This window comes from Equus quagga, chromosome 11 (genome assembly GCF_021613505.1).
Source record: "Equus quagga isolate Etosha38 chromosome 11, UCLA_HA_Equagga_1.0, whole genome shotgun sequence".
Taxonomy (NCBI): Eukaryota; Metazoa; Chordata; class Mammalia; order Perissodactyla; family Equidae; genus Equus; species Equus quagga.
In genome coordinates this window covers 75,738,206-75,754,942 of record NC_060277.1, presented here as the reverse complement: position 1 = coordinate 75,754,942, position 16,737 = coordinate 75,738,206, and the positions used below count along the sequence as shown (strand labels likewise).

Genomic DNA, 16,737 nt, shown 5'->3' with positions numbered 1-16,737 from the left:
AAGACAGCTCCAAAACTCCAAACGACCCCGAAATCCCAGACAACCTCAAATGCCAAGACAGCTCAAAAACTCCAAACAACCCCGAATCCCAAGATGACTTCAAATCCCAAGATAGCTCTGGGAACAGGAGTGACCTCTAAGATAGTTACAAGCAGGAATATGACGACTACAAAAAGTGGTGGCACCATACTGAATCCAATGGACAACATTCACTTTCTTTTCTATGTAATATTTTTGCTGTTTTGTGTGCAGTGAGGCTGAAGTGGACTTCAACTGTCTGCATTCTTATGTCAGTTCATTATTATCTGCTGAATGACAACAAGCACACTAGGAAAATCAAATTTATTTCAACTTACTTCTTAGGAAGTTATTATCCTAGCTTAATTTGGTTGTCTGCAAATTTAATTGTGTAAGTTCAATTATCACCTTAATATGATGGTTTCCTTCCTTATAAATGCTAAAATAAGCAAAATACCACATTTGCCTTTTAAATGTTTGCAAAACTGAATTGAAACTCAGATCTTTACATTAAAGGTGTAAGAGAAGAAACCATGTTGGTGATGTTTAACCAAAGTATGCTTCTGTGTGTGTGTGTGAGAGAGAGAGAACGGGATACGGGACAGTGGATGGGGGATGAGGAGTGATGTGTGTTGTTTTTATGTTATTTTATTTTTTACTAAATAGACAAAAAAGTGCCAATCTGGTAAAGAATAACTCCAGTGCTCTACCAAAACAATACAGCTATCTGTGTCACCATATTTCATGAATGTATAACAGTAATATGCTGTTATAGTAAAAAAAGGTACCAACTCTGCTAACCTGTGTAATACAGTTTGCTCCAATGACAAGATTATCTTGCTCTGAGTAAACCGTTGTCTTGTATTTCAAAAGGTCATTTGTAAATCAGATGCCTAGAATTCAGAACTTGTCCCTACAGAAATACATCTCATAACTATTAGTGAGATTTTCATGCTGGTCTACAAAGGTTGATTTAACCCAAAATGCTAGTATATCATCATTTTAACAGTGATAATAACCATGTCATTAATTGTCAAGGTTTGAAACCCAACTCTGATTCTTACTAGTTGTGCTACCATGAGTTAAAGACATGACCCAGTGGGATTCTCAAACAAACTTCAGTAAACACTGTCTAGGAATGAATCCCGTGGGCTACCTGTTACATATACAGATCAGGCTCCATCCCCGAGATTTGCATTTGGCAGCCCAGGGTAGGGCCTGGCGGTATGTGTGTTTGTCTCAATTCTCTAGGTCATTCTGATTGCTAAGTTTGGGAATGACTAACGTCTCTAAGTTTCAGTTTCTACATATGTCAACGACTGTTAATAATAACTCAGAAGGTTATTGTAAGGGTTAAATGAAAAATTATATAACATGCCGTTTGCCTGATCAGAGAAAGCACTCAGTAAACGTTAGCTCTTGTCATTATTACTACTGCCACCAAAAAGCAATTGCCAGCTATCACAATATTCCTAAGAAAACTCTTCATGCTAACGTTTAGGTTTTATATTTCTAATTATTCTTACAAAAATGATATGTGTTCCTGGCAATAAATTAAACAATACAAAGATAGATGAGAGAAATATTATAATTGGGCCTCTACCGCCTCCAATCATACCCCTGAGACAAGCAATGTGAAAGGTTTAGTGTATACTCTCACACATATTTCACTCTATACATATTACGTGCATGCGCACACACGCACCCATCTTACTCTGCACCTTGTCAAGAGTCATCCTTCTGGGTCTTTTTAAAGCTGCACTAGAGGACTTCTGTTACTTTTGCTTGCTCAGAAACCATTTTTCCTCGTTCTGGTATTGGTAATCCAATGTTCCTTTGGAAAACCCTGCTCCCGTGTCCCCTCTTTCAGTTTAGGCAGTTCAAGTAGGGCTGGCTTCACCACTGAGTTCCAGCGACGAGCACATGATTCAGGCCTAGACAACCAAGAAATTCCATCCCATGGCATTCCATGCCCTGGTGATTGCCTCAGGAATTGGCATGTGACTCAAGCTAGGTCAATAAGAACAGTACCTTTGCTGTAACTACTGGGAAAGAAGTGTTTTTCCACTGAGGTTGTTAAGCTAGGAGAACACAAACTATCGCTGGCCACAGTTTAGGAAGAGCTGCCTGGGAACAAAATTAACACAAAGAAAGTAGAGTCAAGTACAGAGAAGACACGTTCTCCAGATGACACTGTTCAAAGCTCTGCATGTCGTCATGTAAAAAGTCAGTCCATCTCTTGATCTTCTTAGGTACATGTGCCAACTGATATCCTTTTTGGTTTACACAAGATTGAGTTTCGTTTCTGTCACTTGTAACAAGCAAAATAAACACAGTGCATATAATTCCATTATACAGATGTATCATCATTTATTCAACAATTCCCCTTTTGAAACGTAGTTATATTGTTTTCACTTTTTTGCCACTATAAACAACGCTGCAACAACTGTCTTTGTATTTATCGTACTTTAACTACTAGAGGGCAGGAGCCTAAGTATATGGGAGGGAATAGCAGGAAAAGATTAGAAACTAAATGAGGTCAAAATTATGGTGCACCTTGCACGCCTGACTACAGAACCTGGACTTTATACAGGGAGTCAACGGTGCTATTTAACTCATCACGACAGACAAAATTAGATTTGTACTGGAAACTGCCTCCAGAAGCGATGTTAAGATAACCTGGAAGTAGTAATCTGGGGATTAGGAAGTGGGAGAATAATGCTGCATTAGTACAGGTAAGAGCTAATAAGAGTCTCAGTAATGGCAATGGGGAAAAAATGGTTTCAAAAGACATTTCCAAGGTACCAAAGTAATATTAAGCCATTAAGATCCAATTTTAAAAATCCAAAAATTAAAACACATACCTAAAGACAGTCCCTGATTAAGGAGTAGCACTAGGTGGTCACTTTGAGTTGCATGACTGCTGGGCTAGGAGCATGTACTTGACTTAAAAACCTACCGGCTGGCCAGCACCCAGCACTAAAAGTTTGCCAAACAGACATGTTTGAACCGAACCACATTCTCTTTCCGGCATTTCAAGTGTGCTGTACTGAAGTAATGAAGGCATTACTAGCTGGGGCTAAAGCTGAAAGGATACAGAAGGAGGGAAATCATGAGGTAGAGTTAAGCAGAAGCCAATAGAGAGTCAAAAAGCGTAAGCTGGCTCCAGGACCAATAGCCATCTATTCTGTCTGCATCTGAGCAGGCTCTGCCCTAACTCACGTTTCTCCTGCAGCCTATCTTCTTGAGAAAACAAGAATGACTTTTTTGCAATAACAAAGGCCTAACTAAAACACCTTAATTGATTTGCCAATATCTCATGGCTAAAATCAAGACTTGGTAACTGATAATGAGGAGGATAAAAGAAAGAGGGAAGAATTTAAAATGATTAGGGTTTCCAGAATGGGAAGGGATAGTGATGCTATTGAGAAAGAATATGGTGTGAAGAGAATTTGATTTGAATATACACTGAATTAAGTTTTGGACGTTTCAAGTCTGAAATGTCTGTGGACTAGCTGCAAGGAGATTGGAATCCACAGTACTAACTAATACCTGGTAGCCTAAGCCACAGAAATAACGAAGAGAAGTCAAACCCCAGTGCTCTTTGACAAAGCTGGCTGCACAGAGATAAGGCCTTCACTGTCTTCTTCTGGACTCGTACAGTGGAGGAACTGGGCCCTGTGCTCTGAGCGACTCAGTGCTCATCTGTCCTGGAGCTAAGGCTTTAACCAAGTGAAAATGAAGGCCAGGAGGAGATCTACTGGGTCTAAGTAAGAAACTAAAAGCACAGAAAAACTCTGAAATTGACAGCGATACCCAAAAACCAAAAAAAAAAGAAAAGAAAATCTCAAACATACTTTGTATAGAACTTCATAGGTCACAAATACTTTACGGGAGAGGCAGACAGCATAGTTTTTATAAGCACTGCCCCCTCTTTACCATATGAAGAAATAGATTCAGAAAAACTAACTCATCCACAATTACAGCTAATAAGCAGCAGGGCTGGGAATCCTTAGCACTCCTAAGTCACTATATAAAATCCTGGAAATCCCACTGAGTTAACACCACAGAGGGTATCTGCATCAGGCCCCTCCTACTTTCCTTTGGCCTTTTCTAGACCACCAAAAAAGAAGAAATGTAATCTTACAGTTTCTGATCCTAAAGAAAAAACCCAGCTTTGAGGTGTTCCAGAAATCTCTGTGACTCGTAAACTAACAAGACTTTAAAGGGGGAGAAGGAGACACATCTATCTACCTGTCTCCTCAGTGCTTCACTCTTAATTACTTAGACAAAACAAGGAAAGGCAAAATACGCTGGTTTATTAAAGGCTGATGCTGGAAGACAAACATGGTTCATCTCCACTGCAAAAAAAAATTAAAATTATCCTAGGCAATTTACAAACAGCAAGTGAGACGAAGGCTGGATAGAGGACTTCCACGGGAAGGGCAGAGACATCACTCAGAGTTGCTAAAGAGGAGGGCTACAGACAAATGCAAGGCTCTACACCCTCTTGATTCCCTCCTACCCCAGTGCTGGGGACTTCCTGGTCTTAACACTACCTGAATTACCTGATTAAACAAGTTTCCTGCCTTTCATCTTCCTTTCTTCAACACTCTGCCACTATTTCTCCACTTCTGTTTGTTTCCTACACACTGCCAAGTTTTAGCTATCACGACCATTAAGTCTACTGATTAATTCCTCAATTTATGTTAAATTCAGGAAACTCAGAAAGATTATTCCTACAGCTAGTGAATAGCATAACTAAAACTAAACATAGTCCTTGAGATTCCAAATCCAGTGGTCTATTATATCCCATTGTTTTTAACGTTCGATTACCAAGAGTGTATGTCATGTTAAATGGGTAGAAGTAACACTGACCAAATAATGTCACAGATAAGTTCTCAAAAGGAAGGCAGAGTGAGGCAGGAAAGAAAAGATAACGGCAGAGAAAGCAACGCAAGCATCATACCTATTGTTAAGAAGGAACTCACAGCATTTCCAGAAAGTTTTCCGAGGAACTAGCCTTGACTGAAGACAGCATGAACAAACACAATCTTCAGGCTGTCACCTGTGCCATCTTTATAGAAATTTCCCACAGCTTTTCTGAATTATTTGTTAAATCATCTTGATCCTGTCTTACACAGCATATTACTAAAAGTTCTCAGAAACAGACTCTTAAAGTTTTATTTCTGTTTTTTTAAAAAAAGTTCTTGATTATCATATTGTGGATATTATTTAATCAGAATACATCTGAAAACAAAAGATTCATTGTGGTTTTTTACTTTTGGTAATGAATCCATTGTAAGTACTATAAAAAAAATTGATGTAGGAAAGAGAAGCCAGTATGAAACAGGTAGTCTGAAAGACACTTTCTAATATACTGAGCATCATTTTGGGACATGATGGCTATTTATCCAGCTATTTCCTTCCAGGTAAACTTGTCTTCAATTCCAATGAAGTCAAATGGGAAAAACCAAACTTGCTGTCTTCCTACCTTTGCTATCTATAATTTTTAGAATTCTGTTAAGACAAACTAAAACACAGTATTTCTTACCTCCGTGCAACATAATAAAATATAGGATTCCCAGCTCTGGAAGTCCCAGCTTGGTAGAAAATACTTAATGTTTTCAAGGCCTTAAACTCTTCTTTTTCATGTACTTGATGCCTGAAAGAAAAAAAGAATAGAGTAACTCATAGGCTTTATATTGCCCATTGAATATTTACAAAAATCTACAATTGGACCAATGATAAAATACACAAAGTGACAAAATATTTAAAAAGCAACATGCTTTCTAAAGGGCAATTTGGCAACATGTACCAAAAATTTCAAGGCGTTACTTTTCTAACCACAAAGAGTGGTTCTTAGGACTAGCCTAAGAAAACTACTGGACAAGGATATTAACCACAGGATTGTTTTGAATCATAGTATTTTTTTCCTAGACAGAAGTTTTTGAGTTTCAATTTATTTGTTTTTTAAGAGTTCAGTTTGTCAACATTTTCTTTTCTGGTTTACTGATTTTGAATGAGAGAGAAGGGCCTTCCTTTGCCCATGTTTCTTCTTCATGGGAATTTATCCTCATGAATGGTATGAGCATCTTTTTCCAGATGGTTACTCAGTTGTACCAACACCAGTTATTAAAAGTCTATTCTTATTTCCCGGATTCTGAATACCACTTTTATCATATATGAAATTCCCATATTATTTTAAAATATTTTTTTCAATGTATGATTTAATTTTTATATATTCTGCTCAACACTCAGTGTGAGTCTTTAACTTGAAGATTTACGTCATTCATCAACCCTGGACAATTCTCATCTGCTGTCGCTTCAGATATTACCTCTTCACTTTTCTCTCTAAGCTCTATTTCTGAAACACCTACTTGACATGTTAGATCTTCACATTCTATCATCTGCATCTCTTAACTTCTTTCATATTTTTCATGTCTTTAGCTCTCTGTACTGACTGTATGCTATTTGCTCAGAAATTATCTTCCAGCTATGTATTTAAAATTTTTTAATATGCTTTCTTTTACCTAGCATTTCTATGTGTCTCGTGTCTTGGGTTAGGGAAGAGGAGAGGGTGTACTGTCCTAGTCCATCATGTTGCTGGGACCAGGTCAGTGTTTGTTTAATACGAATAGAAATGACCTTGACAAGGGAAATCGGTCCACATGTGTACAGATAAACGACCAGGAGGCTATCTGTCAAATGTTAGGGGAATTACCTCTAAGAGGTGGAATAATGGAGAAATTTTTACTTTCTTCTTTATGTTTCTATGTTTTGAATAATTTAACATTTTTTATTTTTATAGTTGAGAAAATTATAAAGATACCTACATTTTTTAAAAAGAAAAATGAGTCTCAAAGAGCCTCAATGGGAACTTAGAAGAGAACAAAAATAACACCTAACATTTATTAAACACTTTATATATACCAGACACTGTTCTAAGGATCTTACACATATTAGATCATTTAGTCTTCAAAAACACAGAAGATTCCTTTGTAAGGAAAGGTAGGGTCTTAGGTAAAAAGGATAATAAGGTTTTTGTAGAAAAATAGGACATCCTCAGTAACGCTGAATAAAAAATAGTATTGTATTATTGTACTGTGTAATTTTCAATTAGGTAATACAAAAATTTTGTGTGGAAAATATTCCTTTAATTACACAGGAATAAACACTTGTTACACTGAGGAAAAATATAAGAGAGCTAAGGATAAAAATTAAGTTGGAAAAGAGATTGTTATATATTCATATATTCTTTTAACAATATCAAAGAATTGGAGTCACATTTACAAAACTATGACCTATATACAATACGATCAATAACAGGCACTTAGAATGCAAGGCACATTATATGCAAATCTCTAATGTGAATTAACTTCTGAATGTCAGATTCTGCTTTTTTCTTTCTGTCTCTGGCACACATCATGAACAAAACACTTAATGCAGAGTCATTATGAAGCACTAACTGAGGGACTGAGTACTGTGAAAAGTACTTTAAAGACTAAGGATTCAGCAAACCAGCTTCACTGTAACGTCATAGAGGGGAATGTCTAACACTGGGGACTAAATCACTCTAAATGAGATTCAAAACAAATGTATACAGGAATTTTATGGCATACTAAATTTGTGAGCCTCAATCTAAAAGAAGCTAAAACCATTAACTTTTAGGAGGGTTCTGAAATATTTACAGAATATCTGCAGTGTGGTAGAAAGAGTTCAGCACGTAGAAGCAAAGGACCTGAATTAGGTGTGGAATCTTGGGCAAATTAGTTATTCACTTTGAGCTGTATTTTCCTTAACTATAATATGAAAATAACATTATCTACCCTCCCTTGTAAGTATTAAGTGCAAAAAACACCTCAAAGCAACATGAGAAAGTACATTCAATAAGATATTATTATTTTTATAAGAAAATCAACTATAAAGCAAAGCATATTTCAACAATATATAGGATATGAGAAAAGTGTGATCCCAAAACAGGGCAGTGTGGTTATTAGGTACATTTTTCCTGATAATCTCCTATCAAAAATTCTAGTATATCTAACAACTGGCTTGGTGGTAAACTCTGCATCTCAACCAAGAAGAAAGCAATCATCATTTCAAGGTGGTACTTTACCTAGTCATAAATTCCTCGAACTTTGAACTGGTAAGGTTAAGGCTGGACCAGTGTGTATCTGCCACAGGTTTGTGCTCTGGAGGACCCAGGTATGCAAGAAGTGTTGCCATCTTATCAAAAGGTCGTCTTCCAACAGCTTTATGATCCCTAGATATAGCAAACTACTTAGAAAGAAAGTAGCAGCTCACTTTTAGTAGTACACATTTCTTTAGATTGACATTAGTTTCTTTTTATTGTCAGCTGGTGGTCCCTGCTGATTTGTAAATAGCACCAAAAAGACCTCGGGGGTTATAAGTATACACCTTAGACATACGACCACTCCCCAAACTACAAAATTTACATAAAAATTCATTTTTTCTAGTATTCTTAATCCATTACCATTAAACAAGCAATTAGTAAGTAAAAATAACATGGTGATCCACTTTTTCTCAGGAGAAAAGAATCCACTTTGAGAAACCACTATTTAGGAATTGGACATCTTGTCCCTAATATCAGATCTCTGCTTAACCAGGGTAAATGTGGGATTTCAATAACTATTAAACAGATAAACTACATAAGAATAACAAGACACTATTTCACAAACATCAAATTGGCAAAAATTATGAAATCTGCTAATGCCAACTTTGGTGAGGATATGTATAAAGAGGTACTTTCCCACAGTACTGGTCGAAGCGTAAATTAGCATATACACTTTGAAAAGCAACATGGCAAGATCTGGTAAAGGTGAGGCTGTGTGTACCCCAGAACCCAGCAATTACACATTCAGGTAATACACAAGGGGACATACGAAGAAAACCTACTATTATATCATTACTTAAAAAGTGAAAAACAGGAAACAAACCCAAATATCCACCAATTAGGAAATGCAAAAATAAACTGATATAATCATTCAATGAAATACTAACATAAGTTAAATAAACAATAAATCTCCAATAGAATATTGTGTGAAGAGACTATATTCAGTACATCATTTCTGTAAAATTTTAAAACAAAACTGTATTATACATAACTATAATTTCCTTATTTTGTCAGTTACAGAGAGAGAAGTAGTATCTTTTTAGCCAAGAAATAAAATGTTATAAAGATCTTAAGTAATACAGCAAAATAATGTTAAAGGTAGACGGTAGATATGGATCTCTGTATATATTATGGTCTCTCTTTTTTTGTATGTTTGGAATGTGTATATTTTTTTAACAACCAAATTTTTAAAAAACTCTCTAGCATCAAACCACAGGAATATGTATGTGAATTATGTAAGAGAAATGAATGTTTCATTTAAAAGTCCCACAGTTTATTTTAGTGCCTTCTATTTGAGGGCACACATCAGTCATGCCCATGTTTACTTCAATCCATTAACAATTCATAAAGGGTTAAAATGCTTTCTCCTTTAAACTCTCATCTCCTAATTACCTAGCCTTAGCTTCATGGTCTTCTACCTTCCCCGAGGATGAGTAAACTATTTTTATTGGCATTTAAAAATAATCTGTACTCATTTTACCTTTGTAAGATAACTCCTCATACATAAGAATTTGGGCCCTTTATAAACATACATAACTAGGAAGGACAGCAAGTGATCCAGGCTACAAGAGACTTTAACTAAAAACAGCTAAAGAAACAATTGCCAAGTTAAGAATTTTCAATTATTGAGTATTTTCTACATAAAGCGTTATTTGCATACACTTAGAGTATCACCAACGCACTTACTACAGAATGAAAACATTGGCAACGTTTTAATTATTAAATTCCTAAGAACCAGTTGCTCTTCAGATTCAGAGGCAATACTCATTTATCTTCTAGTAAACAGATTCAGAGGCAATACTCATTTATCTTCTAGTAAACAGATTCAGAGGCAATACTCACTTATCTTCTAGTAAACAGATTCAGAGGCAATACTCATTTATCTTCTAGTAAACTGAAACTGCCCTATGTCTTGTTGCACATTATGTCTAACAGTTCACAAACCAGAAAAAACCCAAAGGGCTAATTCGTGATTTCTCAGCTTGACATTAAAACATCGGAAGCACCTAAGCAGGCTTGTTGACCATTTACTAGGACTTAACCTTTTGCCTATATTTTTTTAAAAAGAGTCTACATTTCTCTTTCCAAATCACAATTCTTATTCCAAGAAGATGCAAAGTAAAAAGCATTATTCAGATCAATAATTTTATTAATATAAATTTAAACTGACATTTTTCAATATCCCCATGACTGGGAAATCTTACTTATTGCTGGAAAGATACTGGCCAATCTTCTCTTGATTGTTCCAGAGGAGACGATGTAGAGCAAGCACGTTGCCATCACTGATGAAGGAAAGACTGTGATTCACTGCATCACTTGTAGGACAATCGGATGCTATATCAAGGAAAAACCTTCAAAAATGCAAAGTCATTAAAGTTTTTAAAACCAGACACACTCACAATTATGTTTGAATTAAATTTACATGAGGTAACTTTGTGAAATAACAGATTACAGATATAGAGGGCTTATTCACACAGTGTGACTATCATTACACAAAACAAGGAGAGACAGGGAGAAAGTTCTCCCTCTCCGATACCTGGCTCCAGCTTCAGAGCAGGCTCTCAAGTCAGACAACAACCACCTTCAGAAGGATGTGACTTCGAAGAGAAGCCAGGACTTTACAGATAAGGAAACAGAGGTGTAGACAAGACAAAAGACCTCTCCAAAGTTAGACAGCCTGTTAGGTCAGAGCTGGGATCAGAACCTTTGTTCTCAACTTTCTATGGGTAGTCGATCTGCCAGAGTATGATTCCTACGCTGACATTCACTTTTCGCCAATATGGACTGCAGCGCAATAATACATCTGTTAAACTCTAATTAAAAAGAAGTTGATATGAACTATAATGAAAAACTGAAAGAGAGAGAGTTGTAGAAGTCTAGCTTAGACTACGAATCAGATCAATTAGATTCATACTGCATGAAAAGCAGAATTCTGGACATTAACTTACATACATTTACAAAGCATGAATTATCTCATTTGTTTTCTCTAAAATCAACTCAGACAGGCAAACATACTATTATCCATAGTTTACAGATAACCCAACGACTCAGAGAGCTAAAGAGAGGCAACTAGTTACAGAAACCTAGCAGGCCTCAAGTTTTCTAAAATCATAAAACTTCAACAGTTGTCCAGTCACACACGAACAAAATCTTATGTGCTTGCACTTCTTGGTGTAAAGGGTAACTTTTTAGTTCAGATATGCTTCCAAATAGAAGTATCAAAAATATCCTAACGTCAAAAAAATTGTGACTATACACTATTATGCATTATCTGTACATTTTGGTTTTAGTTTTTACTAAAAAGCAATGTTTTCCTTCTTCCTTTCCTCCATATTGTAGCAACCTCAAATCTTCTATTTTAGTAGATACGTCAAAAATCCCTCTTGGTTTTCAAGTATAGAAATCACTACCAAATTATAAAGAATATGGATTGAGTTCATTACTGTCTTTTATAGTAAAATAAAATAAGATTAACTAAGTTCTTGACCTAGAGAGGGAAGAGAAAAAACCTACACAAGAGCTTCAGGTAGACCATATACACAGACTTAAGTGAAACTGAAAATATCTGGTTCAAACAGGGCAACTGACTATGGAGCAGGCTGCTTACCTTCGTGCTGCATCAAAGTTGCTTTTCACAAAATCATTAAAAGGCCGCATATGCTCTTCTTTTGTGAAGAGAACATGATTGGCAATACTCTGAAGTATCTAAACAATAAAAAAGGATTATAAAGAATCAGATTATTTATTATATGAAGTCTACACATTCATATATTCTTTAAAAAATATGAATGTTCTCACCGATAGAATTTCTATTGGTGTTAAAATCAATCATTCTTCATTCTATAAATACTAATTGCTGTTTCTATTCTTTCCCAAATAGGATTCTTATATATAAACACATATATTACATATACAGTCTTGCACTACATAACAACGTTTCGGTCAATGAGGGGCCGCATATGTGGTCCATAGGATTAGTGCCAGACAGCCTAGATGTGGAGAGGGCTGTACCATCTAGGTTTGTCTAAGTATACCCTATGATGTTAACACAGGGTTGAAATCGTCCAACAACACCCTTCTCAGAACATATCCCTGTCATTAAGCAATACATGACCATATATAAAAATCCATATTAAAATTTGTCTTTTTAAATAAAAAATCATACATTTTGGTCTTTATTTCAGAATTTCAAGAATGATCACATAGAAAACTACCCTCAGAAGACATTTGCTAAAATATTTTCCCATGATAATAAGGCCCACCAGATATCAGCCTAATGAATTCCTTTGTAATATAAATAAATAGAAATAAAACAAAAGTATAAGACCATAGGGCATTTCAAAAATAAATTCAAGAGGAAGTACAGTGAATAAGAAAAACTGAAAATTTAGTTGGAAGAGAAATTTAAAATTGTTAGTTTATCAAAATAAATTTTCACCTTTGACATTAACTTCAAGCCCCTTTCGATTCTAGGTGGTGGCTTTTTATCTAAAATGCCTGCTTCATATGGTGAGACGATGGCAGGATTGATGAATCTGAGGAACATGGCACTTCCCACTGCACCAATGCTGTTCTGAGGGAAACGCTGGCTAACCACCTAAAAACAAGGAGTTGAGAATTGAGTATATGGTTTAAATTAAAACGAGGAAAAGGGAAGAAAGAGCTTGAAGGTCAAACTTTGCACAAAAACTCTGAATAAACTCACGAACAACACATTTCTATTTTTTCCTATTCCCATATATCAGCAAAAACAGTTTATCCTCAGTTCCTGCCCTCCGACATTTTCAAGCACAATAAAGGTATCTAAGGAAAAAAAAATCTCATGAAGGAGTTGTATAGATCTGAAAAAAGGTATCAATTTTATCATCATTTATACTTTCGGTTTGATGAGTAACAAAAGCAGACTAGAATTTTCACACAAAGATTATCATATTTTACTATGATTAATAGACATGAGAGTGTGGTCAACCCTTATAAGGTGAAGCTAAGTTTTCAACCCTTGAAACATCCTATACCTATACCTAATAGTAAATACTTACATTTTGTTGTGTACCAGGTACAATTGAATTTCTTGAGCAAAATGCTTGCCAGATACAAAACAAAACTTAGTTTTCTTAGATTCCTATCAAGAGAAAAAACTTACTTACAAGTAAGATTACTGTCAGTTACTTTTCTTTATAAAAATGCTTTATGATATAAGGATCTAACTATTATTTAAACCATAGAGGAATGGGAATTCTTGGGAAAGTAAAAGAAAAAAGGATCCCACCAGCAGGAGAGGGAAATCCTATGTGTACCTCAGTTTATCATTCTGTCAAAAAAAGTTAAGGATTCAAGAAACGGTTGCCCACACTCAAAAGATATGTGAGCCCAATACTGAAAATGGATTTATTTTATCTTTGCAAAACATTCTACTCTGAAGGTAAAGAAATAGGTAAATGAGATCAGGAAAAGTGTTCTGAAACTGGCTCAGCTCCCGTCTCTTCCCAGTGCCTCCTGTTTTAAGTTAACATATGAAAATCATCTTATTCTGAAATTTACATTTTTTACATACACTACACAGATACATTTATTTTTAGGCAACACTTATATAACATTTTAATCTCTACAACTGTTCTTGCTTAGTGTGGCTAAGTGCTGCTTAAAGCAGCGGTGACCATAACGGCAAAGCCACAGCACTTCACTCCACATTCTGGGATTCCAAGGAGAAACCTGCATTTCTCAAGATCCTGGGGAAAAAAGGGATGTATGTGCAGTAACTCTGGTTTTCCTCACGATGCCTCAATAAAGTGATACTTCTTGTCATGAATTCCCACGGCTCACTGACTCCAGATTAACTCTAGAAAGAATAAGGATTACTTCATTTCTTCTACTCCCTTTAGTGCTTCATGGGGTATACATTTTAACTGTGTTCTTATTCACGGCCTAAAATCTCAAAATAATGTTCTATAATATCTGATAGGGAACTAGTAAAAACAAGACTTTAGAGAACCATTTTTTTAAGCCAAAGACAATGTTTGTAGGAGGTGATAACAGCAGTGAGTTATAACTCGTATCTTCTCACCTTCATTTCACCCAGGTATCTCAGGGAGCTTTCTCTGTGCAATAGTACTTTGACTGCTATTGAATGAAGAACAACTTTACACTTAAATAAGGGGAAACTGGTGAGTGCGGCTAAATATGGCAGCCTTAGTAGAACGGCTTTAAAACCTAAATAGTGACTTAGAGTTATTTTCAGCTGAAATACAGTTTTAGGAATAGAATTTTAAAAATTCAAGTGCTTTTACTACTCTAGTACAGTGTTTAACCTTTTTAGGACCAGGAACAGAAAAATGAGCATATACATTCACAATGACAAAATTCTTCATCCAATTTCAGGACGTTCATAGATCACCATTGCTACTACTGAGTGGTTCTTTTAGAACTCCCAAATTTTAATCTTAAAACAGAAGAAACATGTCAACAAACCTATAACACTTGAAAGCCTTTAAGGAGTGAATTAGCAAGAAGGAAGAAGATTAAAAACTGCCTTATAAACCATACATCAGCACAAGGATCACTACCCATACACGCTTAATTACCTGAGTTTGGCAGCCAATTAACTTCTCAAAGGAGATTAGGTATACATTATACGTTTGAGTATAATAAACAGAATTATCTGTAATATGACTACACGGCCATACACCAGAACCTTCTCTATATGTTTTACATATTCCAATCTATGACATACAAACCCCAAAAGAAAGTTACCTTGCTTTTAAAAGAAAAGATCATTAGATTTTGTTAAGCCAACAACTCCATAAACCAACATTTTAAATTTATAATGACTATACTATCTTCATACTTTGGAACGTGTTCTAAAATATCTCAAGTTACCAATTAGATTCTTTGTTTCCATGAGGACCTGTGCTGAGAAATACATTCCAAAACTTAGTGTTACCCAGAAACTTAAAAAAAAACTAAAAATAACACTAGTAGAAAAAAAACATTTCAAGGAACAATTTTAGACAAAATCTTAATAAATAAAGCAATGTTAGGAAGGCTGGAAAACATGCTCTAGAGAAACACAGAAAGCCTGAATTTTAATTTATGTGATTCACTACACAATGGCATTAGTAAAACACTGAACGAGAGTGTTAGACACAGTAAATTAATTTCAACAGTGATGGTGTGTATTACGTTAAACCCACATAATATGCTGAGAATTAGAAGGCTGAAGCATTAGAAAGAATGTTTTTATTAAGCAAGATGGCCACCCAATCCAATCCATTTGCTCACAGCTGACCAAATTTACTTAACATTCTCAAAAAGAAAATCTTGAATGGACACAAAAGCATATGTCTCTAAATTTTAATTCAGTTCTTAATTTAAAACAGAAATTTATTATATGTAAAGCTTAGACAAGGAATGAAAGATGAAACCAGATGAATACTATACAGTCAGGCATTGCTTAACAAGAGGGATACAATCTGAGAAATGTGTCAATAGGTGATTTCATCATTGTGCGAACATCACAGAGTGTACTTAACACAAATCTAGATAGTACAGACTACACAGCTCGACTATACGATACATCATCTTATGGGACCACCGTCGGATATGCAGTCTGTTGCTGACTTCGTTTGACCGAAATGTTGTTACGCAGTGCATGACTGTATTCTAAATTACACCTTTTTAAGTAAACTATCTACATGACTCCTAGAGGTTTTCCTTACATCTTTCTCTAAAATCATTTGGATTATATGAACAAAGATAGTACTCAGCCTGGTAAGGATAAGGCATACTGACAGATAGTGGCAAATTTAAAATAAATATATGTCATATTTTGGAAAATTCCACTCACAGGAAGAAAATAATTATGATTACCATAATTTTCTTCCTTTTAAATTAGGGTAAGTTCATAGAAGCAGGCAGTACATTCATATCATGTTTGCAAAAGGAAGTGTTTCTCTACAAATATGGACTTGCTAAGTTTTCCTTTATTTCAAAAGTATTCTCTTCTCAGTCCCAATCATTTATTTAATAATGATTTTCTGTAAGGTAAAAGTGGTTTAACCATTAGGATTTTTATAATCTAAGCAAAAATACCTAAATTCTGGCTGAAATTGTCTAGATAAAAATATAAGGAGTAAAAAGTAAAATTTAGCAACTTTTAGGTGAGACTTAGGAAGTGTCACTTTTCCTCCTTATACTTCTGACAATTTAGGAAAACTTTCACCTCTAGGAAAAGAAACCACTCACATTACCTGCAAACAAGCAGCAAGAATGAAGAGTCAGCATTTCCTAAGGCCTTGAAATTAAGTTTCTTTTGCATTCATTTATCATTTTTAAAATAACAATAATAAAATTAGACCAGGGATATCCAATGTAACAAAAGCCCCCAAAATGCCTTTGGGATAAATCCAACCAAAGGAACACAGAGAATGTTTCAATGTAACTTAATTCCAGGGTTAATTGAAATGAAAGCTCTTTTGTGCCAGAATTAGTAGAATGATTTCACAGTGAAGTCAAATAGGCTGAAGTGAAGATGTTCTGAACAAACAGCAAAAGATTTTTGTTTTGCTTTGAAAGAAACAGCTAAT

The 16,737-nt window shown here is 35.3% G+C and overlaps 1 protein-coding gene across 4 annotated transcripts in view; it reads right to left on the bottom strand.

Annotated features, from left to right (window-relative positions):
• NF1 (neurofibromin 1) overlaps positions 1–16,737 on the bottom strand; it is a 240,837-nt gene that overhangs the window by 87,062 nt on the left and 137,038 nt on the right. For all 4 annotated transcript variants that reach the window (XM_046677878.1, XM_046677879.1, XM_046677880.1 and 1 more), the window contains 5 exons: positions 12,594–12,752; positions 11,763–11,860; positions 10,360–10,506; positions 8,138–8,284; positions 5,573–5,683 (listed from right to left, as the gene is read on the bottom strand). In XM_046677878.1, coding sequence (XP_046533834.1) covers positions 5,573–5,683; positions 8,138–8,284; positions 10,360–10,506; positions 11,763–11,860; positions 12,594–12,752 — 662 coding nt within the window. The remainder of the gene's footprint in view (positions 1–5,572; positions 5,684–8,137; positions 8,285–10,359; positions 10,507–11,762; positions 11,861–12,593; positions 12,753–16,737) is intronic.